This window comes from Lepisma saccharinum, chromosome 13 (genome assembly GCF_977018435.1).
Source record: "Lepisma saccharinum chromosome 13, izLepSacc3.1, whole genome shotgun sequence".
Classification (NCBI taxonomy): Eukaryota; Metazoa; Arthropoda; class Insecta; order Zygentoma; family Lepismatidae; genus Lepisma; species Lepisma saccharinum.
Window position 1 is genome coordinate 20,158,634 of NC_139241.1, and position 17,242 is coordinate 20,175,875.

General features: G+C 38.0%; 1 protein-coding gene across 3 annotated transcripts in view; it reads left to right on the top strand.

Annotated features, from left to right (window-relative positions):
- LOC145996888 (uncharacterized) overlaps positions 1 to 17,242 on the top strand; it is a 66,201-nt gene that overhangs the window by 44,285 nt on the left and 4,674 nt on the right. For all 3 annotated transcript variants that reach the window (XM_083133444.1, XM_083133445.1, XM_083133443.1), the window contains one exon: positions 15,417 to 15,551. In XM_083133444.1, the coding sequence (XP_082989570.1) occupies positions 15,417 to 15,551 (135 nt within the window). The remainder of the gene's footprint in view (positions 1 to 15,416; positions 15,552 to 17,242) is intronic.

Below are 17,242 nucleotides of genomic sequence, written 5' to 3' on the forward strand. Positions count from 1 at the left end.
AAACAGGTTATGCCCCTATAGAACTGCGATTAAATATGGAACCTAACATGAGCATATTCAATAATATCACTGAAGATGAAGTAATGTCATGGGATAATAAAATTCACATGGCACATCTAAAAAGTTTTGAGGCCAGAAGTAAGAAAACAAACCAAATCAACCAAAAACAACAAGATAAAGTTTCCATATTAGTTGGTGATTTGTTGTTTGTTAGAAACAGACATAAAGATTTAGAAAATAATCCCATTAAGAAATACTGCTTCTTGTTTGAAGGACCTTATTTGTGTGTTGAGAATCATGATAATTCAACAGTTACATTGTTAGAATGCAACACTGGTAATCCTATGAGTCAAGTGGCCATTGAACACATCAAAGTGTGGAAGTGTTCTAATGCCAAAAGGTATAAATGGCTAGAAATTTTGCAAAACTGCAACAAGTCACATGAGGAGCTAATAAAGAGATTGTTGCAAGGATGCAAGGTAGATGACATACTTGTCAGATCTTCAAAGGAAACAGATATTTCTGTAGTGAAGATGTAAGATTAAGTAAGCGTTAAGGGTTGGTTGGTTGGGAGTTTCTTATTGACTGAGTGTCAAGGGTGGTATATAAGACCTCAGTTCTTTATTTTTTCATTCTTCGTATATTAATTTTGTCATTATGAAATTGCTTATGCTAACTTGTTGTTTATTTTGTTGGTTTGAAGGAAAAAAGATACTGCTTCATTTCACAACCATACCCATGAGGGTTGGTTGGTTGAGTTCTTCTTCTTAGGATGTTGGTTAAAGGTGGTACTGTGAGTCACAGGACTTTGTGCAGAATTTTTCTTTTGTCGGCTGTCAATGTAAAAATTTTCTCTTTTTCGTGCTTCTTTTCTTGAGTCAGAAACATTAGTTCAGATATGAAGTCTTCTTCTGTAGAGTTTGCTTTAAGTTGATCTTCATGATCCAATATCGGTCCTCATTCATATTTCTTGATCCTTAGTTGTGTTGAACGGTGGAAAAATTCAATATAACAAATATTCTTTGTTATGTGTATTTTGGAGTGCAAAAAATGTATAATATAATGTGATGGCATGTGCATAATAATTTTGAATGCTAAGATTTAGCTTTGGCTTGAAAAATATTTACTAGAGCACAAAGATTCCAAGAGTTGAATCGTAGGCTCAAATAGGAATGAACTTGACAAAGAGCAAAGAGATTCACGTGTTGATCCAAGCTTCAGTCAAGTAGTTGTTTCCTTTAAAAATGCTAGAATGCATTATGGCTCCAAAATGTGTTCACAAAGGGCTGAATAGTAAGTTCGAGCCGTGACGCTGCGAGTTCAGGAACAACAATTATTTATGATTTATAATTTTAGTGCGCACATCATAATTTATACATTTCTTGCATGAATTCATTTGTGATGTAAAAAATCTTATATCCAGCACTCCGTAAATCTGAGGATGTTTGCTTTTCGATGCAGGGACTTACATTTTTGTCTTGTTAGCTGATGTTGCTAGATGAATGGATCAATTCCTAAGGGAAACTTAGTTGGATCAGAGGTTACTTACTCTACATGTAGAAAGTTATAATTAATATATTTTTTTGGCTAAATAAAGATTAATATAAAAATTATGCTCTCAGGTTGAAAATTAAGTTCTGTATGGTGCTTCATGGGTTGATAATAAATAATAATGTTATGTAGGTACATTGTTTATGTAAAATTGGTTCATGTGGTACTTCACTAGATAATAATTGTTGGTATGTCGAACTTGATTTTTTTTTTCAATATTATTAAGTACTAAATGTTCATTATGGGTAGTTGCACTGTATTGGTTCATGATGAACAAGTTCTTGTTGTATTGTTGGAAAACAAATATTCAGTCACACTCAATTGATTATAATGATGAACATGTAAACAGATTGTAAATATAGAGGCATTATATTAATTATTATATGTTAAATGTCTCAGTAGGGCTCAGATCTGTTGTGGGTTCGTCCCTTGTTGAGCGCCAGTATGACAATAAATATATTGTCATAACTACATTTGAAAATGGTTAGGCTAAGTCCAAAGTTCCACATTTGTGCAATATTTATAATAATTTAGTCATAAGATTGCTCAAAATTTTATTCAAATAATACAATTATATGTCTGAAATTACTACTTAAACCTATTCCATTAAATATGATGTTTAAAAAAGCCAATTTGTATATCATGACAAAATTATCAAATTGTGAAATATTCTGAATATTGTGAATATTCATATTCATAACAGTTATTTTTGACTGACAAAATGAAAAACAAATATTTTAAATCATATGTGTTCTTTCTGACAAGAAAGATATGATACTTTCAAATTTATAATTAAATTTCTTCAAATTATGTACATTTGCATTGGCATCAAGGTTTATATACAAAGGTCAACTCTTTAAAATTGTTCAATGTATAATATGATGTCATACTTGGTATTTTGTATCAACATTCAAAAGATGGTATTTGTAATCATTAAATAAGTATATTGTGATATACATAGTAAAATAGCTGTAACAGAGCAAATATGTACATTTACTAAACAAACATTCAAGGTGTTAAGCAGTTATGGACAAAAATATAAAACAAAAACAATTGAAGATAACTCATACTAAAAAATCTGGCTTGAACTAGTTGCTCTAATACTAGTTGTCTGTGACTTAAAAGGGATCTCAAGAGGGATGGTACATAAGTAAAAATGTGACTATTGGTGAAGGTTTGATATCATTAAAAATCTGGATATTTTGAGAGATTATACTTGATAAGTTAATCTTTAATAGTTTGTTTAAACTATATAGAGACATTTTGTTGATAACAGAAGCTTGGAAATGCTTTTATAATGGAATAATCTGTAAAACGAAAAAGAAAAGATTTGGAACTGGTGTAAAGTGCCTAGTTTAATAATTGGGAGCAGGAAATTATTAACTGCTGGCATCTGCATTAACTAACTAGTAAATGAATATTGCATTATCTAAAATGAAATGTTATGAGAAATAAGACTAAGTGAGTGTAATATTTTCTGCATTTTGGATGTGAACAAGCCAAATGTGAAGTTTTGAAAATTGAAGGAAGCCATCTTGTGGACCTGATTGAGGAATCTGACATGTTGAGTGTGCTCAGATGTAGAACTGACGCATGCCCAAATATTTAGAGAAGGACTTGCTCTGCCTCGCAAGGAGACAGTAAAGAAGTGTTTTCTTCATATAAATGTTCTTTCAAATAATTGCATAATTTGATGCTATTGTAATTTTTGTTGTTTCTAGTTTTTTTTTATTTTTATCAATATAATAATTATAAAGTTATCAGTATATGTAAATTTAAATTTCCTTTTCAATATAGCACCATAGCTACCTATTGTGCTGATACTGAGTTTGAATTATACTGACAAAGTCGTTATATCAAGTCTGGATATATATTTTGAATAATTCAAAAAGTGAACTTCAACTGACCTGGAGTCTGGATGCCTTTGAAGAATACAAAATATGAACCTGTAGTTATCTGAAGTCCAAATATACTTTGAGGACTAGAAAATACTAGTCTGCGTGGTTCTGTAGGCTGGATAACCATCCTTCAAAGAAAACAAAGTGCCAACCTTCCCTGATGCCTGGATATTCTTTGGAGAATAGAAAATGCCATTTTCCTAGATTGTATGTTATCCAAATTATGAATTCTTTAGTCACAGTGTCAAGGAAACATATTGATTGACTTTGTTTATTTTACATTGCTTTTTTGCTATTTTTGACTAATTGCAATGATGGGAATGAATGGTGATAAGATGAAGGGACAACACAAACACATGTGGACAAAAACTAACCCACACAGGTGATTGTACTGGCTTGGGTGCAGGTGTCAGCAGAGCCGGATCTACAAATTTTGGGCCCTCCTGCAAAATATTACTAAAGGCTCCCTCTATATACAAGGGTCATTCGAAAAGTAACTTCCGTTTGGGTATAAAAGAAACACCAGGACATTGTGAGAGTTTTTATTATATACAACTGAAAGAGACAACTTTAAGCTATTTGTCTACATAAGCACCAGTTCTGTTAAGACACTTATCATATCGGCGAACAAGGTTTACAATACCCATATCAAAGAAATCTGCCGCCTATGCATTCAGCCTGGTCATTGTTGAAGAGCTATGCCCCTAGCCACTTCTTCATTTGTGGATAGAGGTGATAACCGCTAGTGATAAAGTATGCGGGTGAGCGTTCATGCACAAGAACAATGCCAGAACTCAACATGCCACGTCGCCTGTTTTGAATTGCTCGTCACAATTTCTTCAATGTTTCACAATACACTTGGGCGTTGATTGTTGTGCCTCATTTCAGGAACTCCACCAACAGTATCCCTTTTATGTCCCAAAACACAGTTGCTCAAGGACAGTGTTACTGCATGGCTGAATGCACAGGTGGCAGATTTCTATGACATGGTTATTGTAAACCTTCTTCGCCAATATGATAAGTCTCTCAACAGAAATGGTGCTTATGTAGAATAATAGCTTAGAGTTGTCTCTTTCAGTTGTATATAATAAAAACTCTCACAATGTCCTGGTGTTCCTTTTATACCCAAACGGAAGTCACTTTCCGAATGACCCTCGTAAAATACACATACTTGTGAAAGTAAATGCCTAAGATTTGCTGTTATTCAGTTTTTCAGTATATATATATATACACTGGTGTGCAAAACCTAAGGACAAAAGTAAGTTTCGCATGCTGTGTCAGTTACAAGCGGCATAGATCGGTGAAACTTGAACCATACATACAAAGTAATGTTACAGTATGATACAGGAAAGAACAGAGAAAAACACGTGATGATCAGAACAGAAAATTACATTTTTCAGGGTTGCTACGCGACTGGAAAACCTGGAAAACAGGGAAAAGTCAGGGAATTTGGTTGGTCAGGGAAAAGTCAGGGAATAGTCAGGGAATTTTGCATATTTTCTGGAATTTACGTGCATTTTGGAGTTGCAGGAGAACCAGTTACAAAATGAACAAACTGTTCATTTCCACTTCTGAATTCGGTTCTTGTGATTCCAGTCTCCCCAAAAGATTCAGTTCAGAAACTTGTTCCTCTCGTCATTATGACTTCGTCTATTACGTACAAAATTATGGTTCCTTCGCATTTCAATTCTATATTTATTCACTCGGATCTAGGTTCTTGGATCCGTTCATTTTGCTACTCGTTCTTGTAAACCTGTTCAAGACCGGAATTTGGAGAGGCGTTAGATTTTTCCTTAGAGAACAAGCTACTCAAGACAAAACCTACGCACCAGCCATCCTCAGAATTTCTTGCGGAAAAAATGCTGCTTTAGCTTTGTGTGTGGTGAGGAAATTTTCTTTCTTCAAGAACACACCCGTTCGGAACCCGTTCTCTTTTTTTACGTGAAGCGGAGCAGGTTGGTGTTCAGACAGTAAATTGGTTTTGGATCTGCAATAAAGCTTGAAGAGCAAGAATTTCACGTAACTAGCTGTGGTAGATGTCACACTGGATGGGTGTGGATGCCGAGTAAAAACAAAGGGACTCACTACTTCGTTCCCCCCATGAACCCTTTCTGTGAATTTGAGTCCTTCGTTTGCAACCCGTTCAGAAGCAACCTGATCAACTAGTTCATTTGCTCGTTGTCGTAGTTTTTACATTGCGGAGATGGGTTACACCCGAGAAATTAGTGATTTTATGCAGTATCAGTGACATCATTATTCGAATATGTACGTGTTTTGTGCATGTAGAACGAATTATTTTTTTAAGAACTGGTGCGAAATAGAGGAATTAAATGTAAGCTGGTCACACATCGTTGTTAGGTTAGGAATGTTGGTTTCATGCCGATAGTAATTTTACGTATTGTTTGCGTGTAGAATGAAATTATGCTGAAAAGTGGTGAAAATGAGCCCTAGTTCCTTTCGTTTTATTACGATTTCATCATGCTACAAATGCAACTTTTACATGGTTTGATTTCGATTTATGTCTGTTAACACATACTGCAGAGTTAGCGATTACTTAAGACTTCTACATTCATTCCCACTAGTTTACGATACTTACTGTCGCTTGTCAACCGGAGAATACCTTGTCCGTGGGAAGCGTGTATGATTGAGTAAGGTCATTTTGAAGTTTTTTTTTTCAACATAAATAACTTTTTTCGAATCCAAATAGTGCTCATTATTTTAAGGAAGGTCCAAATGTCACAATGATTGCCAAAATTCTATGATAATTAGTCTTCCAGCTAGGAAAATTTGAAAAAAAAATCATAAAACATTCAGAACTGTTCTGTTACCTTTTAAAAGACAGATTTCGATGTTTTCCGTAATATAAAATTGGTTCCAGCATGTGGAAAACTCAAATAATGGAGATATTTGATTCCAAAGTATGGCCCGCGTATATATTTTTTTTAGGTGTATGGTTGGTCACCGGCCCCATTGAAGTTCTGAATTTCCGTAATATGTAATATTTTCAATAAATTAAAAAATGAATCATTATTGCATATTTTCTAAAGGTACATGACCTAATTTTCTGTTGTTTCTAATTAGTATTGATATAGGCTAATTGAGGTTGTATACAGATTACATTGTAAAGCTTTGATATATGCCACATTTTTTTATTGATTTTTTTACACCACCTTAATTGTAATGACTTGGTGAAAATGGGGAAGTACAATAGTTAGTTATTTTTTAATTGAATAGCATTATATTAATCACTTGGTAAATTTTCAGCTAACAAATGTGTATATTCATATTCATAATAATTAACGTGCCTGCATATTTAATTGAAAAACATGAGGTTCAAAAGCAAAAATCATAACGACAAACATGTCTGGAAAATTTTATTTCTGGTCTGGAAAACCTGGAAAAGTCAGGGAATTTCATAATCAAAAAATCGTAGCTACCCTGTTTTTACGCATAGACCGGAAATTACACGGAAGGCACTGCGACTCATGATGGCCCCGTGACATTACAGAAGTAATGAAATGGTCCTTAGAAGGGTGTGTGATCACCACGGACAGCGATGCATGCTCTGCAACGTGCTCCCATGCTGCTCACAAGGTTGGTAATGAGTTCTTGTGGTATAGTAGTCCATGCCTCCACCAGCGCTGTTGTCAACTGTTGGATGGTTGTTGGTGCATATTGACAGTGTTGCAAGACGTCTCCCCATTGCATCCCGCACGTGCTCGATGGGATTCAAGTTGGGGGAACGGGCAGGCCAGTCCATACGCCGAATATCCTCTCGTTCCAAGAGCTCCGCCACTTGCGGTGTTCTATGCGGTCGCGCATTATCATCCATAAAGATGAATTCGGGGCCGACTGCACCTCTGAAAAGACGCACGTGGTGAAGGAGAACAGTGTCACAATAACGTTGACCGGTGACTGTACCGCGTTCAAAAATTTGGAGGTCGGTACGCGCATGCAACATAATGCCCCCCACACAAGAACACCTGCACCACCAAAACGATCATGCTCGACAATGTTCCTAGGTTCATTGCGTGTTCCCACCTCTCGCCAGACGAGTGTACGTCCAGAATCACTACTTGAACTGAATCTGCTCTCGTCTGAGAAGAGAACGCGACCCCACTCCTCCTCAGTCCAGTCCTGATGTTCTTGGCACCACTGCAAACGGTGCCGCCGATGCGCGGGTGTCAACGGAACACAACGTAATGGCCGTCGGGCAAAGAGACCACACCCATGCAGTCGACGTGTCACTGTGGATCGTGAGATTGGACGAATCGCGGTCCTGTTAAATGTGTTTGCAATTCCACCCGCTGTTTGACGTTGGTCCCTGCGTGCTTGTTGCACAATGTAGCGGTCGTCCGCTGCTGTAGTTGACCGTGGTCGACCACCACCTCTTCTCTGCACAGCAGTGCCTGTGGTTCGGAACACTCTCCATGCATGTGAAACAATGCTGTGGGCAATCCAAAACTCCTGGGCCACACTTGTCACACTTCGTCCTTCTTCCAGTTTCCCGATGATTCTTCCCCGTGTGAATGCATCCAAATGTTGTCTCCGGGCCATGTTGTTGTGAGTAACACCACCACAATGCACCTTAACAGCCCTCTGACTGACACACACTGTCTCGTCCCATTCATTCAACTGCTTCGTGTTGTTGGCGCTGACCCATTCGGCGCAATGGTCACGCTGGCGTCATGCCATGCAACTTCTTGGTCCCTGTGCATGTGTAGTCAACCTCTGGCAACATGCTGCCGGGCTTTCATTCATTTGCACCGACTACAAAATATTTTATGTTACTTTATCTATCTCGTCCTTAGGTTTTGCACACCAGTGTATATTAGTGTGTGTGTGTGTGTGTGTGAGAGAGAGAGAGTGAGTGTTTGTGTGTTTGGGTACCTCTGGAAAGATTTTTTGGAGGTTATTTAGCATCCCTTTTCTGCCACGTTTGGATAATTGTGACGATGAGGTTGATTGATGAGAGGATAAAATTCACAAAGAACACCTGTATTCAGGCCAGGAATCGAACCTGGTACTCCTGGCATCGTAGTATGCTGTGCTAACCACTCTGCCACAGAGGTTAGCATACCTCTGGAGAACTAGGTAGAATTCTATTGTACTTCTCATGCAGGAGTTTTTCAAAATCATGTGCCTCCCCGATGGTGCAGCGGTAGCATCATCACTTTGTAATTAAGGGATCCTGGGTTTGACACCCGGTAGAGGCACATAGTGGTTCGGATCCCACTTTAAGTCCAGTCCCAGCCTTTCTTAGCATAAAGTGGTCTTAACCCGTTTCTGCCCAATTTTTTTTTTTCTGAGTACTTGCATTTATATTTGATATTTACTTACTTAGAACATAAATAAGTGTCTGAAATGATTTTTTTTATTTTTTAGTGTAGAGTTTGTGAGAAAACGGATGTCGACATTTGTTGACAATGGTCACAAGTGACCCCAGTATAGATTCCCTATAGCATGTCGACAATGGGCATGAAAGGCATCATCGAAAATTAATAGAAAAAATACATATAGTGTTTTGTTATCTTGTATTTATTATCTAATGACATAAATATAAATTGTTTTCTTACACTTGAACTCTAGAGATACACAATATCGTCCAATCCAACAAATAATAAGGATTTTCTAATAAGGATGTTCTCATAGAAATAATGAAAATATCTTAGTTCTTCCCCTCAACATTGTTGTTTCTTTTTTTTTACCTTGTATGAAACGCCTCACTGCAATTCACATGGCAGTTAACTTGACATATCTGATACTTCTTATGTGTAGCTTTTCTGCAGAACCCACACCTCACTTGCATCACACATGTTTGAAGGTAGTGTCCGTGGCCAGAAAAACGTACTTCATCAGGTACCCGTTTGTCAACTTTCATGGTTGGCCTACCGGCTGCAGGACGCTGTTTTGTGTACATAACTAAGTATGCCCTGACAACATATCTCGTGAATCCCAGCAAGTCCAGGTTTTCTGAAGACACTTTATAAGTTAAGTGATATAATTGCCATGCGTTATTCATTGTAACGTTAAGTATGTACGCAATCATTGGCCAGTACCACTTCTTATTTCTAATATTAATATGATGCAATATTTTGGTCAAGTCGATCAACTCCCCCCATGAATGTATTGTACATGACAACACAAGCTGGTTGAGGGACAAACATATGCTTTTTGTGTGCACTTGACCAACTTTTAACTTTACAGATTGGGTCCGTACCACAAGCTGTAGAAATTACAGTTACGACACTGTTGTCATTGTACCGAACTAATGTAATACCATTGTTTTGATCTGACACTTGAGAGTGGCTGCCTCGAGGAAGCTTTTTAAATTGTTTTGGAACCCTGTTATTTCGTATAGTTCCTGTTGCAAGATGTCCTTTTTCTCTCAGGTATTCTAGCAATTGAACTGAAGAAAATAAATTGTCAAATGTAAGTATCAACGGTATTTCCTGTGGTAGTTTCGATATAAGGTCCATAACCACTGATCCACCAACACCAAGTTCAGGGATCGTCTTCCCTGTTGAAGCACCCTGGTAAGGTTCTCCTTGAACGAGATAGCCACTTCTGGTAGCTATTGCCCACACTTTGTAACCGAACGGTATCGGCTTACCATGTATGTGCTGTTTAGCACCGTGACGCCCAAAATATGGAACCATGGATTCGTCTACGGAAAGGTATGGATCCCCAGGGAAGTAGTTAAGCCAGCGCTCATTTAACATACTTTCATCTATTTCAGAATTGTTGCAAAAGTGTAAATTTCTCAAAATTTCTTCAAACCGGTTTCTGGACATAGCTTTTGACACCGCATCATGATGGACGTCTTCCGCTATTTCCCAGTACATTCTGGTTCGGGGAAGAACATTTAACCTGACAGGAAAAGGATGGCAAAGAACAGACGGAGTTCATCATTTGACAAAGTAAAAGACATGTTCCCGTTTTCTTTAGCATATTGTACTGTACAGTTAACGATGAATTCTATAATGTCATCGTCAAAAAACATCTGAAACCAATCTACAGGTGTGAAATCTCTGTCAAGAAATGGTGGGCGTTGGAATTTCCTTTGGGACCTATCTGGAATATCACCTTCCTTCCAATTAGCCTTTTTTGCAGATAGTTTTGTTTTTTCTGTCCGAGACCCTCCCTGTAATGTCAAGTTTTCCAATTGGTCACTGTACATCTGGTTATGAATAGAGTCTTCATTGATATTTGGTTCCTCTGCTGAATCAGCAACACTTGTGGAACATAAATTACGATCTTCTGACCGGAACTCTAAATCACCTACCTCCTGATCCCAGGTCTCAGCATCACCAGATCTAGACTGCAACATTCCTTCTTCTGTTACTTTCGTAAACACCAGCTCTGCTGTTGCTCGAAGCTGATTGCCTGATAAGCTGTTCAGATCACCTGACGGGTCCTCTCCATCGCTGTCCCCATCACTCACCGCTGCATTTTCTGGAGGTTCCATGTACACTTTAGCTGCCAAAATACCTTCAGTCTCCTCATATTCTTCTAAAATGGAAGCTATCTCCTCCACCGTCAAACTGAAACCAAAAGAAAAAAAAATGTTACAGCTTTATGAAAAAAGAGTAGTTTATATCAGAGCGGCTGTTTTAACTTGTACGTAAGACTTTCTTCCTATCGTATATTCTATTGGTTTCTTTTGCCAGTTCCCATGACCCTTCACTCTTAGGAGAGCACATAATTGCATATTTGCTATCAGTACAACATTGTTATCTACTCGAGAAGTGAAAGTGCGAATGCCATGCACTCCGGAACAGCTGCTCCTTTCCGGGACCATTGTCGACAAATGTGGACACAAAAAACTGTCAAAATATTACCATGCTCTTCAATGAATAACATGAAACTCACTCAACATTATTAAAACGACATGTTTTTAGAAGCTTATTATTGACTTACTAAGGAAAAGTAATTTAATAACAAACAGAAATGCACTCACTTGTTACAGAGCGACATTGCACCTTCTGCACGCCTGGAAAACTCCATACACAATACACCCCATGAGACAGCAGGAGGGGAGTAGCTGGCGTCATTGTACGCAGTGATACCAACCGACACTACATAAAATGCTGTACCACTCACACCGATAATTATTTCTGTTTCAGAGCTGCCCGAATGTTAGGTCGACAATGGGCAGAAATGGGTTAAAACAAAACCTCAAACTGCAAAATCATGTAGAGATGAAATTTTTGATAAATCACTTTTGAGAGCTATTTGAAGAGAGAACAATTCAGTTAGGAATGATGGACTAATACCTGTTTCATAATATTTCTGTAATTGCTCTGCATTTGCTATCAGTTCGTGATGCTTTGGGTTAGTTTCGGAAGCCTTGTTCGCCGATATGATAAGTGTATCAAAAGAAAATGGTGCTTATGTAGAATAATAGCTTAGAGTTGTCTCTTTCAGTTGTATATAATAAAAACTCTCACAATGTCCTGGAGTTCCTTTTATACCCAAACGGAAGTCACTTTCCAAATGACCCTCGTAAAATACACATACTTGTGAAAGCAAATGTCTAAAATTTGCTGTTATTAAGTTTTTATTTATTATATATATATGTGTGTGTGTGTGTGTGTGTGTGAGAGTGAGTGTTTGTGTGTTTGGGTAGAGAGATTTTTTTGGAGGTTATTTAGCATCCCTTTTTTTTCAACTTTTGGAAAATTGCGACGATGAGGTTGATTGATGAGAGGATAAAATTCACAAAAGAACACCTGTACTCAGGCCAGGAATCGAACCTGGTACTCCTGGCATCGTAGTATGCTGTGCTAACCACTCTGCCATGGAGGTTAGCATACCTCTGGAGAACTAGGTAGAATTCTATTGTACTTCTCATGCAGGAGTTTTTCAAAATCATGTGCCTCCCTGATGGTGCAGCGGTAGCATCATCACTTTGTAATTAAGGGATCCTGGGTTTGACACCTGGTAGAGGCACATAGTGGTTTGGATCCCATTTTAATTCCAGTCCCAGCCTTTCTTACCATAAATTGGTCTTAAAACAAAACCTCAAACTGCAAAATCATGTAGAGATCAAATTTTTGATAAATCACTTTTGAGAGCTATTTGAAGAGAACAATTCAGTTAGGAATGATGGACCAATACCTGTTTCATAACATTTCTGTAATTGCTCTGCATTTGCTATCAGTTCATGATGCTTTGGTTTAGTTTCGGAAGCAAATCAGGTTTGATGACTCGCAAAGTAAATAGTAATTTCATTCTATCCATATATTTTGCGTTCCTTGCTCCGCCATGTTGGACTTCTAGTTCTAGTAAGACCGGTTTCACCCCATGTGAACTCATGTGTGTGCACAGTACAATCACAACCAGTAGCCCCATATCACAGAGCTAGAGAACTTAAGGTTAGAAAGAAAGTAATGTTTAGTTTGTGCTATAGAGCATTATGCAGAAGTTATTAACAGAAAACTACTGTATTTTAGTCAACTTAAAATTAATAACAAATCCTTTCACAATATTTACGTGGTCTTTTCTTTGAACTGCGGTGATGGCCAAATTATTATTTTCCTACATATATTTGAGTACAGGGCCCCCTAAAGGCTTGTTTATCCCTGCCCTCCCTCCCCCTCCTACACTGCAGGGTTTTGTGGTTATAGATCCGGCACTGGGCATCAGGGCCTTATGGACAGTGCAGCTGCAAAAATGCAGCCCCAGAAAGTGCCTTACACCCATGGAAAACATGTAATCCAGATTTTCTGTAATGGCTTTTCCAAATGCGAAAGAACAGAACAAATCACAATCTAATCAAAGGAAATATTTTTTTTTTTTTTGTATTTACCGTGTTTTATCTCTGATGAGTTTATCACAAATGAATGATTTTCTTCACTATATTAATAACTTACCTGTAATCCAGAAATTTGTTGAATGTTCACTTTGTAAAAGCTCATCAGCAAATGATGGGACAATTATGTGGTTGATTTTTACCTCATGGTACCACTCTTTGAAAAAGTGTACCAGTTCTTTGGCATCTGTTTCTTGCAGTCATTTTCATATCTTCTTACTGACCACTGAACAAAAAGCTGCTTGGCAGGCCTTGGTCCTGAAAATGCTGTATGTGCCATGATTGCCATGGAAATATATGCTAATAGACTTGCATTGTTGCAATACCAAACACAGATATTGTAAGGGGTTACTAAATGTTGCCTAGAAAAGTCAAATACCACACTGTCCAGCAAGAATATTATTAAGGTTAAAATTTTATCTTCTTTTCTGTTAGTTGTTTTAAAATAAGTCCCGCACCATCTTGTCCATTTGTGGCTACTTCAGTGGTTGAGCATGTTGTTGAGTGGTTGTGTCGTGATCTTTCCACTGAGGGTTGGAGATTCAAGTTCTAGCCTAAGCGTTTCTGTGAAGAGGTAGAAAAATGATGTAAAAAAACGTTTTTCATAAATATTGTTTGTGGAGAAAGGTACCACATTATAGATGTTTTATCAAAGAGTCAAAGCAATACAGTATGCTATTTCTTCAAAGTATCTTAACTTGGTTAATATTCATTAAGTACAGAAGCAGATACCAGTACAAACTGCATCTTCTTCATAAAAACTTTCACACCAAAGTGAGAAGTAGCAAGTGTCATGCTTGTTTTTGTTTTAAGTCCACTTTTATACACAGGTAGGATAATTGGGACTGAACCTACAGTTTAAAGTGAGATCCGAGCCAGTATGAGCCTCCACCAGGTATTGAACCCAGGACCTGACAAGTGTCATGTCTCATGTGCCCCATCGTCTGTAGAAAAGCATTTGTGGTGCATGCACGACTTACAGAGTAAGGTGATATAATTCATGTCATTGAGAAAATGGCTCAGTTGATTGAAATGATGTGCAAGTGTCAAGCGACACCTGCAACTTGTTGTCACTGTGGTATGAAAGGTTGCATTTATTTCCAAAGGTTCATTTCCAAATGACATGTGTTACTTGTGTATCTATATTCTTCTTAAAGGTTTGCATAACCGCCTTTTATAGATGGAAAATAATATATGGTAATTTTAAGTGTTTTTTCCCTGGTTTCCCAAAACTTTCTCAACTCAATATAACCTCACACAAAAGACACAACTTTACTTGACTAGTCGCATGAAGAATAAAATAAAACCACTTAAAATTATGTGTTACTTGTGCTAGTCACTTTGCATTGTAAAATTTCCTGTGAGATGCTTAAATCTTCATGTCTACACACATTCTGCCCCTGACAGTGAAGGAGTTTTCATTGGCATTTGGGTACTTCCATTGATTTTTGTGGCAGGAACTCTATGGAATTACAGCTTTCCCACCTAAGTGGAATAAACCTAACTTCATCAGGAGCAAAAATTTCTTCCATCTGCCAAGGAGAATGAAGGTATGCAGTAAGAGCAGGTGCTTGCATACATGCGTGATTAAGCAGATTAGTAAAAATAAATGCAAGGCTATTGTTTCATGTCACTTTGGCCCATGTAAAACATAACAAAGAGAGCACCTGGATGACAAGAACTTGTTTCAATGTTCTGATCCACTATCGCTTGTTTCATGTTCAGATGTTTGTAGAAGAAGCACAATCAGAGATTCAATTTTGAATAATGGGAAAAAGTCTTTCACTAAACATGCACTGTTGTTGGGCATTCTGAAAAAACTTGGCAATTTTTTACCATTATCTTGGTGGAATGCCTGCATATTGTAATTGTAATGCCATTTCTTGTCCAACAACTGCAAAAAAAAATGGCTGTAGTGCATCAAAGAAAAATAATACACCATGTATAACTTCTAAAACTGAAATGTACTATGGACGTAATAGTATGATGAGAAATGCATGTAATGTAATGAAACATTAACTCTACCAATAACTTACAATGATTACATTATTTTTTAAATTAGTTCATTTTTATACCACAAATATTTAATCTCAAATTTGTAATTGTAATATCTGAAAAAAATATGCAAGTTTGTGATGAAGATTCTTTTGCAGGTTTTGGATATAGCATTTGATGTGAGAGGGCGAAGACTGGCCACAGCTAGCAGTGATTCAACAGCAAAACTTTGGGATGTCCAATCGTTTAGTCTTCTAAAGACGATGAAGGGCCATTCAGAGGAGGTTTCTAAGGTAAAGTCTCTTCTCTGTAATTAGAGGTGGTTGTATGTGGCCAGTGGCGTGCCCAGGATTTTCGAAAGAGAGGGGTTACATACACTATTTTTCGTAGTCATCCCTCATTTTACCATATTTTCCTACATTTGACTTTCTTTTTTTACGAATACTAGGCTAAAGGGGGGGTTATAACCCCTACCAACCCCCCCCTTAGGCACGCCACTGTATGTGGCACTGTTACTCTTCGTTCAGATTGTCAGAGTAGCCCCAGAAAATAATGTCAGCATTGATTGTGTAATAAAAAGTAGGTAGTGGTCGGCCCCCATGGCTACAACACCAGGGGTCCCAGGTTCGAATCCCAGCTTGGGTATGGATGTTTGTGAGTGTCCATTCATCAATTTCATAATATCATCACTCATCTCCATGTTTGCAAATTAGCCAAAAGTGGCACAAAAGTGAAGTATGAGGGGCAGTCAAATGAAAACCGAACACCCACCATAAAACACATTCCTTGCAAAAGTTGGCAACCCTGTTGTTACGTATCGATACTGCCATCTGTAGGGTAGGAGAAATGCATAGTGAAAACGCACAAGTCCACACAGTTGCTTCGTCATTGCTCAGGAGGTGAGTGTAGTGAAAAGTGTGTTCGTCCAGCATTGGAAATGGAGGCAAGCAAAGAAGAGCAGAGAGGTGTGGTTCGTTTCTTGATGGCTGAGGGTGCTGGAACACGCAAAATTCATTGTCGCATGTCTGCAATGTGTGGCGAACACTGCATGTCCCTGACAAGTGTGCACGAGTTGCGGAAGAGATTCCACGAAGGACGCACATCACTGCAAGACGATATGCACCCGGGACAGGCCCATCGAGCCATTACGCCTGATGTGATTGCAAGGATCGATGGTCTGATTCAGGAAGATCGACGAATCACAGAGAAAGAAATTCGTGTTCAGGTTGGCATTAGTCATGGCTCTGTGCATCCCATTATCAAAGATCACCTGCAGTTCCGAAAAAGTCAAAAGCCATAAAGCCAAAATGCCTTGGAATGCTGTCGGACGGAATCATCCTTTTACATGCATCCATCCCCATACTACCAATCTGGTGAGGGATAAGCTTCAGACATTTGGCTGGGAAATGCTTGAACATCCTCCGTACAACCCCAATCTTTCCCCTTGTGACTTCCACATTTTTGGTGACCTGAAGAAAGACATTCGTGGACGTTGGTTTCATTCGGACGAGGAAGTGCAACAGTGGGAGAGGTTGTGGATTCATCAGCGACCTACCTCTTTCTACAAGACTGGAATTGATCGTCTCTTCTCCCAGTGGGATAAATGTCTTAACACTTGTGGAAATTACTTTTGAATAAAACAAACTCCATTGTCACTTTGTAGCGGGTGTTCGGTTTTCATTTGACTGCCCCTCATAAAATAAAGCAAATTAATCAATCAAATAGTAGGTGGTACCAAAAGTATATTAGGGTAAAAAAATTACATGTTTTATGGCATTTCTGTATAATTTGGTGAACAACATAAGTCTACGATTTTCTTTGTGAGGAAACACTGGAATGAAAATATGGCATGAAAAGTGTCAACATGACACATGAAGCAAGCCAATTGCATCATGTAAATGAAAACAACTTTCAGTTATGCAGTTCACTATTACCTGAACTTTCATTCATCTGTGTTCAGAAACCTATCTAGAAGAGTACTGTA